Source organism: Peromyscus maniculatus, chromosome 3, assembly GCF_049852395.1.
Source record: "Peromyscus maniculatus bairdii isolate BWxNUB_F1_BW_parent chromosome 3, HU_Pman_BW_mat_3.1, whole genome shotgun sequence".
In the NCBI taxonomy this organism is placed as follows: domain Eukaryota; kingdom Metazoa; phylum Chordata; class Mammalia; order Rodentia; family Cricetidae; genus Peromyscus; species Peromyscus maniculatus.
The window spans coordinates 145,193,632-145,214,396 of NC_134854.1; the positions used below are offsets into that span (position 1 = coordinate 145,193,632).

General features: G+C 46.2%; 1 protein-coding gene across 1 annotated transcript; it reads right to left on the reverse strand.

The window, feature by feature from the left end:
- Nucleotides 1-385: 385 nt before the first annotated feature.
- Gdf3 (growth differentiation factor 3) lies at nt 386-6,495 on the reverse strand. The gene is made up of 2 exons (XM_042274060.2): nt 6,225-6,495; nt 386-1,261 (listed from the first exon to the last, which is right to left on the reverse strand). Exons 1-2 carry the CDS (start codon nt 6,493-6,495, stop codon nt 444-446), a joined length of 1,089 nt encoding a protein of 362 aa, XP_042129994.1. The 3' UTR covers nt 386-443.
- Nucleotides 6,496-20,765: the final 14,270 nt, after the last annotated feature.

A 20,765-nucleotide genomic window follows, 5' to 3' on the forward strand; every position in this document is an offset into this window, starting at 1 on the left:
ATTTGGTCCTGATTGCACATCTGTAATGCCAGCACTCAGGAGGTAGAGGCAGGAGGCCTGCTGAGTTCAAAGCCAGGAGAGGCCGGGTGGTGGTAGCGCACGCCTTTAATCCCAGTACCCAGGAGGCAGAGGCAGGCGGATCTCTGTGTGTTCGAGGCCAGCCTGGGCTACAGAGTGAGTTCCAGGCCAGGCTCCAAAGCTACACAGAGAAACCCTGTCTGGGGGGGGGGGGAAGACCTGGAACAAAAAGTCTAGCATGTTAGAGTATGTTAGAACACAAATTTGCTAAGGTCACCAGGGATCCTCGGCAAGTACACAAATACATGTACTTATGGAGCTATTAAACATGATGATGGACATGTCAGATTCAAAAGGTCACGAGCAGAACGGCAGTTTTATTAAAGGATTTACCCTGAGAACATTCCTATCCTATTACCGACACTCTACCCACACCCACATTCATCCACCACCATGTCTTCATAGTGTCGGAGGATAACTGTCTCATCATTATCTTGATACAGCATGGAAATGGGAGACAGCTTGGTGGGGATACAGACAGCCTTGGGGACCTTGGGGTCAACCGCATGCATCAGCGCCTGCATGAAAGCATAATTGGAACTATTCAAATATGTGGTCATTGAGAAGGGACAATCTCCATGACAGTAATTTGCCATGAACCCCTTGGGGGCAATGATCCACTTGTGCCAACCCAGGTCCCGGAAATTGATGAACAGCTGATGACGATGGCAGAGATTCCTACAAGAACCCTTGGGGACGGGGATGGCTGCCCTTCTTTTTCTGGAAGAAGAGGGACAATGATCGGGGTTGAGGGTCACCACCAGCAGAGAGGCATGAAGAGAACGCAGCAGCCGGTCACAGGTGTTCTCGACCCCAGAGTGCCTGTCCCCTTTGGCCAGAATTTCTAAGTACAAGCCCAGATTCTCCAGTCGGTTGCCGTTCCAATCCTTAACCACATCCTGCAGGTTGAAATGAAGAGGCCCCTGGGGTCCTGGGACGGACTGTAGTGCAAGCATTCTGCCTGGCTTCGGGAGGGATCGCCCCCACAAACCAGGCTCCTCAGCCACAGACAGAGCCACCTCCACTTCTGGCCCCAGGTTGTAGTAGGACCTGGGTCCCAAGTCTAGAGTCAGCCGGGCCATGGTCAGCGTTCCCTTCTCTTTGATAGCAGACAAGTTAAAGTAGAGGTACTTCTGTAGGCAAGAGCCGTCTCGGGAAGGATTCTGTGTGTTAAGAAAGAAACCTAGAAGCAAAAAGGGACGTGTGAGAGTCACGGTAATCCTTTCTACCTCAGACCCACCTGATATAAATGTCAACATGTGCAGAAGTCTGGATTCTATTCCACCCCTCCCTTTTGGGAGGATGTTTCCCAGTCCTCATTCCAGTCCCGATACTGTGTGTGTGCCATATCGTTCCTCGGGAGCTGTCTACTTTGTTTCTTCAGAAAAGGTCTCATCGACCTAGAAGTCACCAATTTACTCAGACTGGCTGGCCAGTGAGTCCCAGGGGTCTGCTGGTCTGTACCCCACAATATCGGGTTACAGGTGTACGTGTAATACCTGGCTGCTGAACTCAGTCTTCGTGCTTGTAAATAGGGTAATGTCTTCATGGACTAAACTGTCTCCCCAGACCCAACTTTCTGGTTATTCATTTGTTGTTGTTGTTTTTCTTCTTCTTTTTTTTCCCCAGAAAAGTTTTCATGTAACCAAGGCTGGCCTTGAATTCATTATTTAGTCAAGGATGACTTTGAACTTCTGATCTTCCTGCCTCCACCTTCAGAGTTCTGAAGTTGCAGACACACTCCTACGTACCTGGTTTATGCTATGCTGGGGCTCAAACCCAGAACTTCATGGGTGCTAGGCAAGGCAAACACCATGCCAGCTGATCCGTATGCCCAGCACACCCCCCCACACATACACTTTTGTTTTTGTTTTGTTTTGAGGTCGTCTCCTATGTATAGTCTCCCAGGCTGGTCTAGACGTCATGATCCTCCTGCCTCCAGAGTGCCAGGATTAAAGGCATTTACCACCATGTGTAGCACTTTCTTTCTCTCTCTCTCTCTCTCTCTCTCTCTCTCTCTCTCTCTCTCTCTCACACACACACACACACACACACACACACACACACACACACACACACACAGAATCCTCTTACAAACGATCAAGAGGCCTAGTAGTAAGAGATCATTATGAAAAATATAATTCAATAGAAAACTGGTCATAGTATAACAATGGGCAATTGTTTAAAATACTGAAACTATACATTACTATACATTACTCCCAATTAAAGAAATACAGGGGCTGGAGAGATGGCTCAGAGGTTAAGAGCACTGGCTGTTCTTCCAGAGGTCCTGAGTTCAATTCCCAGCAACCACATGGTGACTCACAACCATCTGTAATGAGATCTGGTGCCCTCTTCTGGCCTGCAGGGATGCAGGCAGAACACTGTATACATAATAAATAAATATAAATATTTTTAAAAAAAAAGAAAGAAAGAAAAGAAATACAAATGAAGCCAGGCGGTGGTGGCGCATGCCTTTAGTCCCAGCACTCGAGAGGCTGGCGATCTCTGTGAGTTCGAGGACATCCTGGTCTATAAAGCGAGTTCCAGGAAAGGTGCAAAGCTACACAGAGAAACCCTGTCTCAAAAAAAAAAAAAAAGAAAAGAAAAGAAAAGAAAACTATAAAAAAAGAAATACAAATGAAGTGAGCATGGTGACTCATCCTTTTATCCCAGTTTTTTGTTTGTTTGTTTGTTTTTGTTTTTTGTTTTTTGTTTTTTTTGTTTTTTCCAAGACAGGGGTTCTCTGTGTAGCTTTGCGCCTTTCCTGGAACTCACTTTGTAGACCAGGCTGGCCTCAAACTCACAGAGATCTACCTGGCTCTGCCTCCCGAGTGCTGGGATTAAAGGCGTGCGCCACCACCGCCCGGCTTGCCCCAGTTGTTAAAAGGCTGAGACACAGCTGCGCCATGATAGCACAGGCCTTTAATATCAGCACTCAGGAAGCAGAGGCAGGAGGATTTCTGAGTTCAAGGCCATCCTGGTCTATAGAGTGAGTTCCAGGACAGCCAGGGCTACACAGAGGAAAAAAAAAAAAAAAAAAAAAAAAAACAAGAAAGAAAAGAAACCCTGTCTCAAGGAAGAAAAAAAAAGGATGCTGAGACAGGAGCATTGTCTGTGTTGTAGGCTATCTTGGGCTACATAGAGAGACTCAGGCTAGCCTGAGACACAAAGTGGAATCCTATCTCAAAAAGGGGGCCGAGGGGGTGAGGTGTAAATAGTGTAACTATGTTTTGTTACCACATTAGTTCAATGTAAAGCTAAAAGGGATAAAAGCATCACTGAACCAACTGCCCAGTTCATCCTCTTTTCCAATGGACCCGGGACTGCTCTTCCATACCAAACAGCTCCACAGTGGTCGACCCGAGTAACATGGACAGGTAAACTGTCGTTCACACAGTAACTGAATGAAATACTACACGTCAGGACGGATGAACTACAAACTCAAATAGCCTGGCTCAATCCCACAAACCTGGGGCTGAGTGAAAGAGGCCAGACATGGAAAAAGAGAGAGGTGAGGGATTACAGTCCAGAGACTGCCCAAGAATTGGGTCTGGAAATGAAGGCTGCTCTCTGAAGGGCTCCTCCGGTGCACACTCAGAGACCAGCCTGCCACTGCCTCCTAAATGCTGAGATTAAAGGCGTGCACCACAATGCCCAACATTTTTTTCTTTTTTGTTTTCTTTTCTTTTCTTTTTCTTTTTTTGACAAGTCTTATTATGTCTCGTGGGCTGTCCTAGAACTCTAAAAAGATCCAACTGTCTCTGCCTCGAGTGCTATGATTAAAGGTAAATGCTACCATACCTGCCCCCAGTCTCACTATTTTTTTTTTTTTTATGTGTATGTGCACTGAATCTGAGCAGGTGCCTACAGAGGCCACAGGAACTGGAACTGGAGTTACACACAGGCAATTGCGAGCTGCCTGATGTGGGTGCTAAGAACAGTAAATGCTGAGTCTGAGCCGTCTCCCCAGCCCCCTCACTCTCACGGTTATACTTTACAGAAGTTATGTATGAGGATGTTTTGCCTTCATGTATGTCTGTGCATCACAGACATCAGTGTCTAAGAGGCCAGACCAGGGCGTCTGGGACTGGAGTCACAGACAGTTGCCTGCCATTATGTGGGTGCTGGGAACTGAACCAGAATCTTCTGGAACAGCAGCCAGTGCTCTGAACTGCTGAGACTTAGTGACGCTCCTCCTCTCCAGGCTTTAGTGGAAGGCCTCCCCTCCCCTTAAGGCTCTTGGTTAGAATTTCCATCTATTGTTTTGTTTCTGATGTCCCCCCTCCAGCTCCCCCCCTTGCCACCCACGCCCTGCCCCGTGACTTGGAGGTCCTTTCATCATAACAAACCTCATTGAAGGCAATTCTCTGTCAGCTTCCTCTTCAGGACAACCTTGGATTTTTACTTCTTTTTAAATAGTTCCCTTCTGAAAACTGTTTCTTTGTTTTTGTTTTTTGAGACAGGGCTTCTCTTTGGAGCCCAGGCTGGCCTTGAACTCACAGAGATCATCCTGCCTCTGCCTCCCACAGTGCTGGGATTAAAGGTGTGCGCCACCACCACTGCACTGCTCTAAAAATTCTTAAACCAGTTAAACTTTTGAAAATATCTACATTCTCAAGGCCATTCCCAGGCCAGCTCACTGTAGGTATACATTAAATGCTTCAGGGACAAATACACATCCAAATCTTCCCTTCATCTGCGGTATAACTATATCCTTGGTCTTCAGAGGTGGTTTTCACCTATAATGTCAGCACTTGGGAAGCTGAAGCAGGAGAATTGCTGACAGTTTATGGCAGCCTAGACCACATAGTGAGTTGCAGAAAGAAAGAAAAGAAAAGAAAAAAACAAGAAGTAGGAAGGAAGGCTATGCATCTGAATGCCAAGGCGGAGGCGCAGGAATGTGGATGCTCCACCGCCATCTCCAACTTTGAATAAGAATCAAGTAGGAAGTGAAGGAAAGACAGGCAGCCTTGGGCTGGAAGAACCTACTTTAAAAACCAGATGGCTCGGTAATTCGGTAGGAGGCCGTTTGAGAAACTCTGATGGCAATCACTCTGATTTTCCTACAAAGGAAGAGTCTGACTGTGGCTCAGGTTCATACCGTTGGTCTGTATTTTAAAAAATCAAGTTGCACACCTTTATTCCCAGCACTTGGGAGGCAGAGGCAGGCAAATCTCTTGAGTTTAAGGCCATGTTTAAGCCCGAGCTACACAGAGAAAACACCTCCCCACCTCCACCCACTTTTTTTTTTTTCTTTCTGGTTTGGTTTTTCAAGACAGGGTGTCTCTGTGTAGCCTTGGCTGTCCTGGAACTCTATCTGTAAACTAGGCTGGCCTTAAACTCATAGAGGTCTGCCTGCCTCTGCCTCCTGAGTGCTAGAATTGGAGGTGTTCGCCATCACTGCCCAGCTGAGAAACCCTGTCTTGAAGAAACCAAAAATATAAACAAATAAATAAAATCAAGAGATGTGTTGGTGTTTAATCCCAGCACTCAGTATTTGGGAAGCAGAGGCAGGTGGATTTTGCCATGGTCTACATGGCAAGTTCCAGGACAGCCAGAGCTACACAAAAAGACCTTGCCTCAAAATTAATTAAAACGTCAAGACATGACATTTACATCCAACAAAAGTAACACCACAGAGGGGCTAGAAAGATGTCTCTGAGTGATTAAGAGGACCAGAACTCAGTCCGCAGCAACCATGCTGCTGGCCTGCTCTCAACCTGCTGTAACTCCAGGGGATCCGACGCCCTCCTCCGGACTCTTTGGAGAGGCATGCACAAACACATACTAAAAAGAGGTAGAGAGGAAGGAGAAGATAGAAGGGAGATTGGGGGGGGGGGTCCGACCTACCTTGCATTCGGTCCCACCCAACGTGTGATCGTGTGGCTCTCAGAACGCTGACCTTACTGAGCCCACTCTCTCTTAACAGTGAGTTACACTCTCCGAAGGGCTCAGCGGCAGACAGACCCGCGTGGAGAGGCCCCGGGTGACAAGAACACGCGCCTTGCTCTGGGCTGGTCTTGGAATTGAGACAGAATATGAAGATCCTAGCTCAGACTCCTACCAGCCGCGGTGCCCGTCTGTCCCCTCCTCCTTTCTCCACAGCACCCACTTGAGATTCCTCTCCGACAAACACTCCTTACCCTGGTCTGGGAGAAGCCGAAGCAGGTTCCCACGGACACCAAGCTCCTTCACATAGCAGAAGTCCTGCGAGGCCCCGCCGGCTGCAGCAGCTTCTCGAGCCTGGAAGATTTTCCTTAAGATGCGGGGCACAGGTTGGAACCTGCGAGGCGAAGGCGCTTTCTCCAAGTCCAGAAACTGCAAAAAGTCATATTCCTGAAACTTGGATGGCTGGCCCCAGGCCAGACACAACAGGAGGAAGCCGAGAGTCGAAAGCCTTAGGGGAGGCTGCATGGCGGACTGGGTGGAATAGCGCAGTCTCTGGGGAGCGCGGCTCGGGCGGGCGGTCCAGCCTCTGCTGCGCTGTTCAGCTAGGGAGGTAATCAGGTGTGAATTGCTCTCTTCCCAGCTCCTCAGAGGCAACTGGATGTGAAGACAGACTGACTGATGTGGCTCCCCTTGCCTGCCCCCACCCCCGCCCCGCCCCGTGCTCCTTCTCTTGCTCTGCTCTCCCAAGAGGGTAAAATACTACCATTGGGGGCTGTCAGCAGTGGACAGGGTGAGTGGAAAAGGGATACACACTCACTCCACACACAGACATGATTGTGTCTGTGATGCGCAAGGCAATGAGACAGCAACAGGAAGCATATTAGAGAACAATTTATTATGCATTTTTTGTTTTTAAATATGTGTATATGTATTTTGAGACTGGATCTCATGTATCCTAGGTTGACCTTCAAATTTTTTCTCTTGTAACATTACATTACATTAAAGGCGATGGTGGCCCACGCCTTTAGTCCCAGCACTTGGGTGGCAGAGCCAGGCGGATCTCTGTGAGTTCGAGGCCAGCCTGGTCTACAGAGCAAGTTCCAGGCCAGGCTCCAAAGCTACACAAAGGGACTCTGTCTCGAAAAAAAAACCAAAACAAAACAAGCAAACAAACAAACAAACAAACAAAAAGAAACATCATTACATTACATTTATTTATTTGTTTGTTTACTGTGCATGTGAGTGGGGGAATGCATGCCACAGTACAGGTGTGGAGCTCAAAGGACTATTATCCAGAGTTGGTCTCTCCTTCCATGTGGGTCCCAGGAATCAAACTCAGGTCGTCAGGGTTGGTGGCAAGCACCTTTACCCACTGAGCCATCTTGCTGGCCCAATATTTTGAACTGCTCTAGCCTACACATTACTCCCGGGGCCCCAGCATGAGCCACCATAGCTGGTTGATGAGATGCATGATATGGAATCCAGGGTCACCAAGTGGCGGTGGAGGCACATGCCTTTAGTCCTGGCACTCGGGAGGCAGAGGCAGGCGGATCTCTGTGAGTTCAAGGCCAGCCTGGTCTACAGAGCGAGTGCCAAGACAGCCAGAGTTGTTACACAGATAAACCCTGTCTGGAGAAAAAAAAAAAAAAAAGGAATCCAGGGACTAGTACATGGTAGGCAAGCAGACTGCCCATTAAGCTACATCCCTGGCCCTATAATTGTTCTCTCTCTCTCTCTCTCTCTCTCTCTCTCTCTCTCTCTCTCTCTCTCTCTCATCCTTCCTTTCTTCCTTCCATCCTTCCTTCCTTTCTTTCTAAAAAAGAGATGGGTTCTTGCAGGGGGTAATTGCAAACCTGTAATCTCAGTACTCAGGAAGTGGAGAGAGGAAAATCAAAATCTAAGACCAGCTTCAGTTACATAGGGGGTTCGAGACCAGCCTGAGCTACATGAGACCTATCTCAGAGGGGCGCATGGAGTGTGTGTGGGGGAGTAGCTACATAAGACCTATCTCAAAGGGTGGGGGGAAGGGGGGGCGGGGAGTGTGTGTGTGTGTGTGTGTGTGTGTGTGTGTGTGTGTGTGTGTTTCTTATTGTCTTTTCCAGGGGACTCTTGAAATCCTGGGCTTAGGTGATCCTCCTGCCTCAGCTTCACAGAATGGCTGTGACTAAGCTATAGGTGTGCTGCCATGTCAGTTCGTTATGTTTGGGCTGGAGAGATGGCTCAGTGGTTAAGAGCACTTGCTGCTCTTCCAGAGGACCCAGGTTTGATTCCTAGAACCCGTATCTGGTGGCTCATAACTGTCTGTGACTCCAGCTCTGACGCCTCTGGCCTCAGTAGACACCTGCACTCATGTTTACAGACCCATGGGCAGGCATACAACATGCACATCATTAAAAATAATAAAAATAAATACTTTCTTACGATTTTATAGCTCATAGTCTAATGACACACTTGCTGGCAGTGTAGCCCAGTGGTAGATACTCAAGACCCTGGGTTCAATGCCAACACTGCAAAAAAAGTTCCTCATTGAGAGAAATGTTTTTCTTTTTTCTTTCATTTTTGAGACAGGGTTTCTCTGTGTAACAGCCCTGGCTGTCCTAGAACTCATAACCAGGCGTAGCGGGGGGGTTTTATTGTTTTTGTTTGTTTGTTTTTTGAGACAGGGTTTCTCTGTGTAGCTTTAGAGGCTATCCTGGAACTTGCTCTGTAGACCAGGCTGTCCTGGAACTCACAGAGATCCGCCTGCCTCTGCCTCCTGAGTGCTGGGATTAAAGGTGTGTGTCACCACTGCCCAGCTAAGCTGAGACAGGAGGATCAGAAGTTTGGAATCTATTTCTGCTGCTAAATTCCTGGCAGCTTAGGCTGCAGAATGAGACCCTGTCTCCGTCTATCCAATGAAAAAGCCGGCATTCCCTTCTAAATTATCATATACCTGCATTCTTCTTGATTAGGACTTTGTGCCCAGAGTCTGGACCCCCAGAGACCACCAAGAGACCAAATTCAATGCAAAAGCAAAGAGTCTTTTTCTTTTGAGTCCATCTGTTGCAACGGCAGAGCAGGAGAGATCCCGAGTAGCAAAGGGACAGGGTTTTTATAGGGGGTAAAGCCAAGGAGGAGCTTGGGGTCTACAGACTACATAGGAACAGACTCGGGATTGGTTTCTTCGAGCGGCAATCATGCTAGTAACTTTTAATTGGCTAGCATTGGTTGGGGGTCTGTCAGGGCTACAGTTACTCATTTGGAGAAGGCCTGGACAAGTTCCAGGCTCTGTTTTTGAGCTGCTGTGGAGGCTGGCTGGCCTAGCATGTACTGACTGTGGGGGCTGCCTCAGTGGCCCAGGCTTGGTGTGTCCTATCTCCCTGTCCCTGCTGGCAGGGACATCAGTGATTAATTGTTCATGGCTCTCCCAGAAACTGCTTGCTCAGTCTCAGGAAACTGAAATTGAGGCCTGATCTCTGAGAGAAGACTGAGCAGCCTGTTATGGCGTCTGCTTCTCCTGTCCAGGGCTCACTGTCTTTGGGTCAACTCTAGTCCCCTCACTTCTCAGCTGTGTGACATCAAATAGTTCATTTCGTCTCACTAAATATTGTCTCAACTAAAAATAAAACGAATATGTTTGCCATGGAAATGTTTTGAGGGGCTCAGTCCAGTCTGCTGGTTAGGACTCACACACTGTCCATCACAGCGGGGGTTGGGGGTGGGGGGTGGGGTGGGGTGGGGTGGGGGGGTTATGCACTGCTTTTCGCTTTTCAGAAGGACAACAAGGCATTTGACTAGAGGAGCTTTGTGTGAAAAAGCACAGAATTATTGACAAGGTCAAAGGGAAGGTGTGGACCCAGCATGTAGGAGGACCAACTACGGGTGCCCCACACCCGTAATCCCGGCACTGGGGAGGCACAGGCAGGTGAATCATGAGTTCAGGGTTATCCTCTGCTACCTAGCAAGTCCCAGATCAGGTTTTTTTTTTTTTTTAGTTTGGTTTGGGGGTTGTTGCTGTTGTTTGGGGGTGGGGGTGGGGATTGTTTGGTTTAGTTTGTATTTTTGAGACAGGATCTCACTATGTAGCTTTGGGTGACCTGGGACTTTTTTAGATTGATTTATTGTATTATGTAACTATTTTGCCTGCCTGTGTGTCATGTACCTTGTGCCAAAGGAGGTCAGAAGAAGGTATCGGATCCCCTGGAACTGGAGTTATGGATGGTTGTGAGCCACCCTGTGGGTGCTGGGAACCAAATGGGGTCTTCTGCAACAAGTGTTCGTTTTATTTATTTATTTATTTATTTATTTTTATTTTTTTATTTAATGCTGAATGTTGTTTATTGAAGGAGGGAAGAGGTCTTAAATACAGGCTTACAGCACAATGGGAGAACCCCGGAGGGCAGAAGTTCGCTACTGATGTTTTACAATCTTGCATCTAAGCTGCAACAAGTGTTCTTAAGCTGAGCCATCTCCCAGGACTTCCCGAAACTTTTGGTGTAGCCCAGGCTAGCTTCTGACTTGTGGTGATGCCTCCTGTCTCTGCCTTCCAGCTCCTGGGATTACCAGTGCACTCTGCCACCTCAGGGAATTTCTGTCTTTGATTTTTTTTTCCCCAAACAAATGACTAGAAAGACTTCAGACCCTATTGAAAATCTAACTCATTAAATTGCCAGGCACTGAGTTCCATGGTAGAGTATTTGCCTGATGTATGAAAGGTACTAGGGCTGATGACGTCTACTGCAAAAATAACCGGCTAATTTGTTCCCCAAACACTGCTCATGGCTTTGTGAAACTGAAATGTTAACATTTTGAACTGTTTTATTCTATTAGAAGAACTTGTTTCCACCGGAAAGGGGGGAAATGCTGCTTTTAATACCTATTGATTTTTGGTCACAGGATCGAATCTTCGGCAGGGCGTTTGAGGCTCCTGTCTGGCCTCGACTGGCTCCAGCCCCTCGCCAGTCTCACTTCTGACCCCCCTCCATCCTCATGGTGATGCTCCGGTGTTGTTGACCTAGCTGTTGTCCTGTGAGCGCCCTTCGCCTCAGCCTCTGCAAAGAGCAAGTTCAAAGGTCTTGGAGACTGCAAACACCTCCGTGGCTCTGCAGGATAGATTTAGATCCTTCTTCCCACTGAGGCTCCCAGGTGATCAACTGTATACTGATCGGGCCGTCACTGTGTCTGCTGAAACCCTCTCAGACAGTGCCCCTTGGGGTCAGAACCACAGTTGGTAGACACTTTGTGGATCCCACTGCCAGCATCTGAATGTCGTCTCCCTTTGTGTGCCCTGACTCTACGTCACTCAGTTTTGCTTGTTTATTGCTTCTCAAAATGGGCCCTTCTAGATGTAGTCCAGGCTGCCCTAGAACTCATCATACTTCTGCCTCGACTCTGGAATACTGCGATTACAGCCCTGGACTATCATGTCAGGTCTTATTTAAATTTGTTTTATTAATTTTGTTGCCCATTTTCTTCTATTACTTTTTTTTTTTTTCAATTTAGCTGTGAGTGAGAACAAATGCTTGTAATCCAGCACTTGAGAGATAGAGGAAAGAGGGTCCTGGCTGATCTGGAACTTGCTCTGTAGACCAGGCTGGCCTCAAACTCAGAGATCCACCTGCCTCTGCCCCCCTCAGACACATCCCAGCACTGAGGAGGCAGGTGGATCTCTGAGTTTGAGGCCAGCCTGGTCTACAGCTTGAGAACCAGGACAGGTACCAAAACTACACGGAGAAACCCTGTCTCAAAAAACAAACAAAAACTCTCAGACACATAATAAAACTTAAAAATAAATAAGTCACTGGGTGTAGTGGCGCACACCTTTAATCCCAGTACTCAGGAGGCAGAGGCAGGCAGACTTCTGTGAGTTTGAAGCCAGCCTGGTCTACAAATTGAGTTCCAGGACAGCCAGGACTACACAGAGAAATCCTTTCTCGAAAAACCAGAATAAATAAATAAACTATTTATAGTTTGGTAATATAGCTGGGTGGAGCAACTCTCCTGGCCCCTCTCCCTGGGGTGTCTCAGCAGTTAATTGCTGGGGGTGGGGGAGAGACATTTTCTTCTTATAGCCACTAATATAGTCCATTCTATAAATAACCTCTCACCAATGCTTCTGTAGGTAACCTTAAACACAGTTTTACACTCAGAGTTAGCGTGTAAGCTAATTTAATTACATTTGTGTATGATGTGTATATGTACATGTGTGTAAACCTGTGCAAGTACAGGTGTGTGTGTGTGTGTGTGTGTGTGTGTGTGTGTGTGTGTGTGTGCTCTCCTTCCATCATGTGGGGCCCAGTGATTGAACTTAGGTGTCAGGTGTGGTGGCAAGTACTTTTTGTTTTGTTTTGTTTTGTTTTTCCAGACAGGGTTTCTCTGTAGCTTTGGAGCCTTTCCTGGAACTCACTCTGTAGCCCAGGCTGGCCTTGAACTCACAGAGATCTGCCTGCCTCTGTCACCACCACCACCACCACCACCACTGGCCCAAGTACTTTTATCCATTATCCTCCTTCCCAGCCCTGTAAACTGACTTTGAAAATAAATTTGCCAGGGTGGTGGTGAATACCTTTAATCTCAGCACTGGAACCAGAGAGGCAGGAGGATCTATGTGGGTTCAAGGCCAGCCTGCTCTACACAGGGAGTTCCAGGCCAGCCTGGTCTACATCAAGACACTCTATCAACAAAGAAAACAACAAAAATCTTTTTCTTTTCTTTCTTTTTTTTTTTTTTTTTCAAGTTCAAGGTCATCCTCCCCATATAAAAACTGGGGGTTGACTGGAAAACAAATGAGTATAAAGACGGGCTTTTTCAAGACTTGGGTCTCTCCGTGCAGCCCTAGCGGTCCTGGAACTCTCTCTGTAGACCAAGCAGGCCTTGAACTCAGTTTTTTACCTCTGCCTCCCCCCACACTCCCACCCCACACACCCCCACCCCGCGTGCTGAGAGTAAAGACGTGTGCCACCACCTCTCAACTGCAGTTCTGTTTCGATTAGCTTTACCCCGCTCTGTGCTGGGAATCAAACCCAGGGTCTTGGCATGTGCTGGGAAGCCTCTAAGACAGCGTTACCCTCTCAGCTGCAGCAGCAGCACTTAATTATCCCCCACAGCTGTTTCCTGTTCTGTTCAATAATTACCTAGCGGATCCCCTATTGATGGGGATTGTGTATTGGGGTGTTTCCAGGCTTTCTTTTTCTGTTGTTTTTGTTTTTTGAAGCAGCGGCTGGCTACATAGCCTAGACTGGCCTGGAAAGCCCTGTGTAGACCAAAGTGAGTCACAAACTTAGCCACCTTCGTGCCTTGGCTTCCTGAGTTGCTGAGATCACAGGTGGTATGTGCTACCTGGATCTGTACCACACCAGCCAGGGTTCTACTCATCTCTTGGTGCCTGGGAAGCCTTGAGAAACATTGTTGTTGTGCAGAAGCAATTCCTGTTCTGTTCTGGTAACTGTCTTCCTTCCTTCTTCCCTCCACCCATCCGTCCCTCCCCACCCGTCCCCATCCTTTCTTTTATTTTATTTTATTTTATTTAGTTGATTTTTGTTGTTGTTTGGCTCTGTGTAGCCCTGGCCGTCCTTGAACTCACTCTGTAGACTAGGCTGGCCTTAAACCCAGAGATCCTCCTGCTTCTGCCTCCTGATGCTGGGATTAAAGGTGTGTGCCACCATGCCTGGCATTTATCTTATTATTTTATTATTATTTTATGTGTATGGATGTTTTGTCTGCAAGTGTATCTGTGTACCACACGTGTGCAATGCCCGTGGATGCTGAAAGAGGGCACTTTACCCCCTGGAACTGCAGTGACAGAAGGTTGGGAGCTACCATGTAGGTGCTGGGACTCAAACCTTAGTCCTCTGCAAGAGCAGCCAGTGCTCTTAAACAGCAGAGACATCTGCTCAAACCACCAGCTTTTGTTTTGTTTTGTTTGAGGCAGGGTTTCTCTGTGTAGCCTTGGCTGTCCTTGGAACTTGCTCTGTAGACCAGGCTGGCCTCCAGAGATCCACCTACCTCTGCCTTCTGAGTGCTGGGATTAAAGGTGTGGGCCACCACACACACACACTTATATATATATATAATTTATTTTATTTTATTTTCCTGAGACAGATCTTACTATGCACCCTGGCTGGCCTCAAACTCACTGAGATCCAGCTGCCTCTGCCTCCAGAATGCATATGCCTTTAATCCCTGCCTAGCTAGAAGTAGTTGCTTTTTTTCTTTTTTCATTCATGTGTCTGTGTGTCTATATGCACACACATGTGTGGATGCCCAAGGCGGCCAGAATAGGGCATTGGATCCCCTGGAACTGGAGTGACAGACAGTTGTGAGCCAAACCAAAGTGAGTGCTACAAACCACACCCCTGTCCTCTGCACCAGCAATTACTGAGCCACCTCTCCAGTTCCTGGATGTCGTTTCTTAAGTGGCTATTTAAATTTTATGTAGCCAAGGAGGACCTTGAACTCTGGATTTTCTTGCCTCTCTCTTGTGTTAAGCCCAAGAAAACTTTGTAAAGAGCCCCTGGTAATAGCTATGTCCCGGCAAACTCTTGCCACTCAGAACAGTCTACAGGGGACCCCTACAGTGAGAAACTTCGGGGCAACTGAGTGCATGTCAACCTGACGTCCTCAAATGGCAGTCCGGCCATGTAGCACATGACGAATGCCATGCAGAAACACACCAAGCCTAAGAGGCCCAGTGTCGTTCTCCTGGCTCTAGCTGGCTGCCTTGGTGGGGCACCATCTCATCTCTCTGGACCCACTTAGGTGAGGAAGGTTTGAGGCTTTAAGTGTGTGAGAGCATCAGTGCTCACCTGTATTCCATCCTCTCTCTCTCTCTCTCTCTCTCTCTCTCTCTCTCTCTCTCTCTCTCTCTCTGACAGGGTATCTATTCTTCTGTCACTCTCAAGCCGGCTTCTCCTGAGCCCTGGGATTACAGAACTCTGTCATTGTGATGTCTCCCATCTTTCATTAAGGTCCATGCCTCCATGAAGCTCATCACCACCCAGATGGAAGTTTTACCACACACACACCCCTAAGCCATGCAGACCTCGATCAGTATCTTCTGGTATGTTCTCTGTTGGCAATGTAAATGTTAAGCAAAGAAGTCTGAATCATCCCATCACTCGGGAGGCAGAAGCAGGTGGAACTCTGTGAGTTCGAGGCCAGCCTGGGCTACAGAGTGAGTTCCAGGAAAGGCTCCAAAACTACACAGAGAAACCCTGTCTCGAAAAAAAAAAAAAAAAAAAAAGAAAGAAAGAAAGAAAATGAAAAAAAGCCGGGCGGTGGTGGCGCACGACTTTAATCCCAGCACTCGGGAGGCAGAGCCAGGCAGATCTCTGTGAGTTCGAGGCCAGCCTGGGCTACCAAGTGAGTTCCAGGAAAGGCGCAAAGCTACACAGAGAAATCCTGTCTCAAAAAAAAAAAAAAAAAAAGTCTGAATCAATTCTCCTCAGGATAACAGACTTTACTCCTCTATTTCTCTGGGGGCTAACGATACAAGATATTGTTTAACTGTCTACACTGCCAGCCAGGCTTAGGGGTGTTGAACTGTAACCTCACACTCAGGGGGTTGAAGCAAGAGTATGGGCCATTCAAGGACAGCCTGGTCTACAGTTTACCAGATACTGTTGTAAGGAAAAGGGCCTGTCTCATCTAAAAGACAGGCCTGCTTAGCTCCCTCCCGAGGACTACAGAAATAAGATGGAAAGATGTCCTTGATAACGGGAGAGCGGAGGAAACCAAAGAGTGGTCCTCCCCTCCCCGAGTCTGCAGCTGATAAGAACCAGAGGGGTCATTTTTACCGCAAGGATGGCTTCTTCGTAGGTCTCCATCTCAAAGATAAGCCATTCAGAAAGATATTAGCTATGGCACACACATGCCAACACACACACACACACACACACACACACACACACACACACACACGGGGTGGGTGTGGGGAAAAGAATGCTGGCATTTGAGTGTAGTCCCACAGTTTGGACGCTGAGGAGAAGAACTGCTTGTGCTTGAGTTGAGGCCAGCTTAGGTGATATGAGCCCAACTCAAACACCAAAGGGATTTACTAGTTTAAAGGGGGGGGGGACAAAAGAAAAAATATTAAGAGAAATGAGAAATTTGTCCACTTTTTTGAGTATTGTGATGTGATCTGAGGTAAGGGTATGAATGTAATATGCATACCCAAAGGACTTCATTCTTTTTGGTTGTTTGCTTGCTTCTTTTTTTTGAGAGAGGGTCTCACTGTAGTCCTAGCTCAGCTGGACTTAAATTCCGAGAGACCCACCTGCCTCTGACTCTGGAGTGCTGGGATTAAAGGCATTTGCCACCAGGTTAGTTGATATAATTAATGTATATGTTTATTGAGGCATGGTTTCTTTGTGTAGTCCTGGCTGTCCTGGAACTCTCTCTCTCTAGACCAGGCTGGCCTCGAACTCACAGAGATCCATGTGCCACCATGTTGTTTTTAACTTTTTTTTTTCAGCTTCTGGTGACTCCTTCCTTCTCACTCTTTCTCCCCCACCCCCTTTCCTCCTGGGATTGAGTCCCAGGCATCGTGTGCATGACAGATACTGGACTATTAAAATATATCCTGAGGCCATTTTGATTTGGATTTGTTTTGTTCTGTTTTTTCTTTCTTTCTTTTTTTGTTTTGTTTTTTCAAGACAGGGTTTCTCTGTGTTACTTTGGACCCTGTCCTGGAACTCTCTCGCTAGACCAGGCTGGCCTTGAACTCACAGAGATCCACCTGCCTCTGCCTCATGAGCGCTGGGATTAAAGGTGTACTACTACTACTACCACCACCACCACCACCACCACCACCACCACCCAGCCCATTTTGATTTTTGAAAGTTAAGCCAGACAGGAGATCACTTCCTAAATATAACACCAGCAGCACAGACACTGAGCACAACAATTAATAAATGGGACCTCTTGAAACTGAGAAGCTTTTGTAGGGCAAAAGACAGTCAATAAGACAAAAAGACAGCCAACATAATGGGAAAAGATCTTCACCAACCCCACATCTGACAGAGGACTGATCTCCACAGTATATAAAGAACTCAAGAAACTAGACATCAAAATACTAAACAATCCAATTAAAAAATGGGCTAAGGAGCTAAACAGAGAATTCACAAAAGAAGAATCACAAATGGCTGAAAGACATTTAAAGAAATGCTCAGCATCCTTAATCATCAGAGAAATGCAAATCAAAACGACTCAGATACCACCTTACACCTGTCAGAATGGCTAAGATCAAAAACACTAATGACAGTCAATGTTGGAGAGGATGTGGAGCAAAGGGAACACTCCTCCACTGTTGGTGGGAATGCAATCTTGTACAACCACTGTGGAAATCAGTATGGTGGTTTCTCAGAAAATTGGGAATTGAACTACCTCAAGACCCAGCCATACCACTCTTGGGCTTATACCCAAGGAATGCTCAATCATACCACAAAGATACATGCTCAGCTATGTTCATAGCAGCACTATTTGTAATAGCCAGAACCTGGAAACAACCTAGATGCCCATCAAATGAAGAATGGATTAAGAAAATGTGAGCCAGGAGGTGGTGGCGCACGCCTTTAATCCCAGCACTTGGGAGGCAGAGGCAGGCGGATCTTTGTGAGTTCAAGGCCAGCCTGGTCTACAGAGTGAGTTCCAGGCAAGGCGCAAAGATACACAGAGAAACCCTGTCTCGAAAAACCAAAAAAAAAAAAAAAAAAAAAAAAAAAAAAAAGAAAAGAAAGAAAGAAAGAAAGAAAGAAAGAAAGAAAGAAAGAAAGAAAGAAAATGTGGTACATATACACAATGGAGTACTATTCAGCAGAGAAAAACAATGAAAGCATGAAATTTGCAGGCAAATGGATGAAATTAGAAAATATCCTGAGTGAGGCAACCCAAACCCAGAAAGACAGTCATGGCTGGGCGGTGGTGGCGCACGCCTTTAATCCCAGCACTCGGGAGGCAGAGCCAGGCGGATCTCAGTGAGTTCGAGGCCAGCCTGGGCTACCAAGTGAGTCCCAGGAAAGGCGCAAAGCTACATAGAGAAACCCTGTCTCGAAAACCAAAAAAAAAAAAAAAAAAAAAAAGACAGTCATGATATGTACTCACTCATAAGTGGATTCTAGATATAAAGCAAAAAACAATCAGACCGCAACCCACAGAACCAGGGAGGCTATATTGCAGGGGGCACCCTAGGATGACTGTGGTTTATAATAAATTTTGGTTTTACTCAATTACTGGGCAAGCCTCAATCAAACATTTCACTATTAGGATAAGAATTTACACTGTATCAAGCTGATAATAGAAAAATAAATAAATAAAAATTGGGGAAAAAAGAATAAAATCACAGCATTTGCAGAAATGAATGTATCTGGAGATCATTATGTTAAGTGAAATTAAAAAAGAAAGAAAGAAAGAAAGAAAGAAAGAAAGAAAGAAAGAAAGAAAGAAAGAAAGAAAGAAAGGAAAGAAAAAGAAAGAAAGTTAAGCCAGGCATGATAGTATATGCATGTGATGCCAGAACTTGGAAAGTTGAGAGGCAGGAGAATTGCTGGGAGTTTGAGGCCCGCAAGAGCTACAAATCAATACCCTGTTTCAAAAAGCCAAAAGCAGTGAAAAGAAAAAGCTAAAAAGAACACGCTCACACATGCAGCAGTCGGTAGCAATGACTGTAGTTATAAACTATGGCTAAGGTACTGTGAAGAAGTGACAGAAGAGGACACAGCTGGAAACTGGGCTGGGCACGGCGGCATGTCCTTTAATCCCTGCACTCAGGGAGGCAAAGCAGGACGATTCAAGGCCAACCTTGTCTATATGGTGAGTTCCAGGCCAGCTAGGTCTTCAGAGCAAGACTGTCTCAAGAAGAAAAAAAATCTGATTTCATACAAACAGAGAGCTGTAAACCACTTTTCACCCGGTCAGATCTCGGCCTTTCATTTTGTAGAGGAGAGCCCATAATAAGAGCAGAGTTCTCTGTAGTCCAAGGAAAATTTTATTCAGTAGCTGGTGACAGAAATGGGAAGTCGACTGTCAGGCAGGCCACACTTCCCACCCATCTCTGCAGCAGGAGAAAGAGGTGGGGAGGGTCAAGTGTGGTAGAGAGTGAGATTTCTTTGCCCCTTGTGGTAGGATGGAGCTCACCTTTAGCTCCAGGGCAGTTGTTCTCGAACCTGAGTTCCATTCTGGGCCCCACTCAATAGGAGAGCATGATTTCCACAAATTGTTCCTGGCCTCCACACACATACACAAATAAATGTAACTTTAAAGATGTAAAACCAAATAAAGATAACGTGAACTGGACAGTTGTGGCATCTCAGCTAGCTGTGCTTGCCTGTTTACTTTGGTAGGGCTGAGACCTGTAACTAAGGCCTCCTGCCTGCCGGGCAAGCTCTGTATCACTGAGCCTCAGGAGAACACCTGCACCCACTGTGGACTTTTTTTCTCTAGCTTCTCCAATGGAATTCTCAGATGAGAGAGGATCAACAGGTCCAAGGGGCTGTAAAGCACTAAGTTCTGCTTAAACTCTAGCACAGGTGGCCTGGACTCCTGTCTAGGACTTAGTAGACCATTTGCATTTTAACAAGATTCAGCCTAGGGATTCCAATTTGCATACCAAAGAAGTTAGCCAGGTCCTGTTGATAATTTCTTTTGAAAACAACACCAGAAAACTACTTGAATGAAGTACTGAAAAATAGTTTGCTATCCTGGTGGCGCCTCGCTCTTATGATCCCAGCCTTGTGGGAGGCAGAAGAGGCAGAGGCAGGAGGATTCCTGCAACTTCAAAGCCAGTCTTTAAGTTCCAAGCCACCTGAGGATACACAGTAAAAGACCTTGTCTAAAGGAAAACAAAAAACTTCATGGCTTCTGGCTTTAATCCAGCACTTGGGAGGCAGAGGCAGTCAGAACTCTGTGAGTTCAAGGTCAGCCTGATCTACAGAGTGAGTTCCAGGACAGCCAGGGATACACAGAGATACCTGTCTTGAAAAACAAACAATTCGGTCCTCAGCTCTGGAAAAATAAAAAAAGAAAAAAGAAAAACAAACAAAAAAAAAAAAAAAAAAAAAAGAAAAAAGAAAGAAAGAAAGAAAAAGAAAACAAAAGCTGTGGGAATTTGGGGTTTCATTCTACTTTCTGAGGACAGTGGCCCATACTTTGACATAACTCAAGCCAAGTATTTTTGGAGCGGAGAGATAGCAATTTATAAAATTAAATTTATTATTTATTATTTTTTGAGACAAAGTCTCAAATGTATTTTCTATGTATGAAACAATTCACTATTCACAATTCATTATATATGCTTAAATTCCATGCTTAAATATATATATGTCAATAAAATGTCAACCTATTTAAGTGTGTGTAGCATACATGTTTAGTAGCATTACAAAGTGAACAGTCTCTGACGATTTAAGATGAGGCAGGTAAAGGAAACTTTCAAATGAACTTAATTAGGAATCAGCGGACAGAGAACTGCATGCTTATTTTAGAACATTTAAGTCCAGTTCTCCCATCACTAGCCACCTCCAAGAGTGTAATAAACAAAATAAAATCCATATTTCAGGAAACCAAAAGTGACTCTAGATAAAATTTTCACAATTTTTTTTCTATTTTTTTTTTTTTTGTTTTTGTTTTTGTTTTTGTTTTTCGAGACAGGGTTTCTCTGTGTAGCTTTGCGCCTTTCCTGGGACTCACTTGGTAGTCCAGGCTGGCGTCGAACTCACAGAGATCCGCCTGGCTCTGCCTCACGAGTGCTGGGATTAAAGGCGTGTGCCACCACTGCCTGCCTTTTTTTTCTATTTGTGACAGGATCTAACTTTTTGTGTAAACCA

Coding starts and splice junctions, on each gene's coding strand:
- Gdf3 (XM_042274060.2), bottom strand. CDS start 6,495: ATGCAGCCTCCCCTAAGGCTTTCGACTCTCGGCTTCCTCCTGTTGTGT. Junction 1,262..6,224: donor TCGGCTTCTCCCAGACCAGG/GTAAGGAGTGTT, acceptor TTTTGCTTCTAG/GTTTCTTTCTTAACACACAG.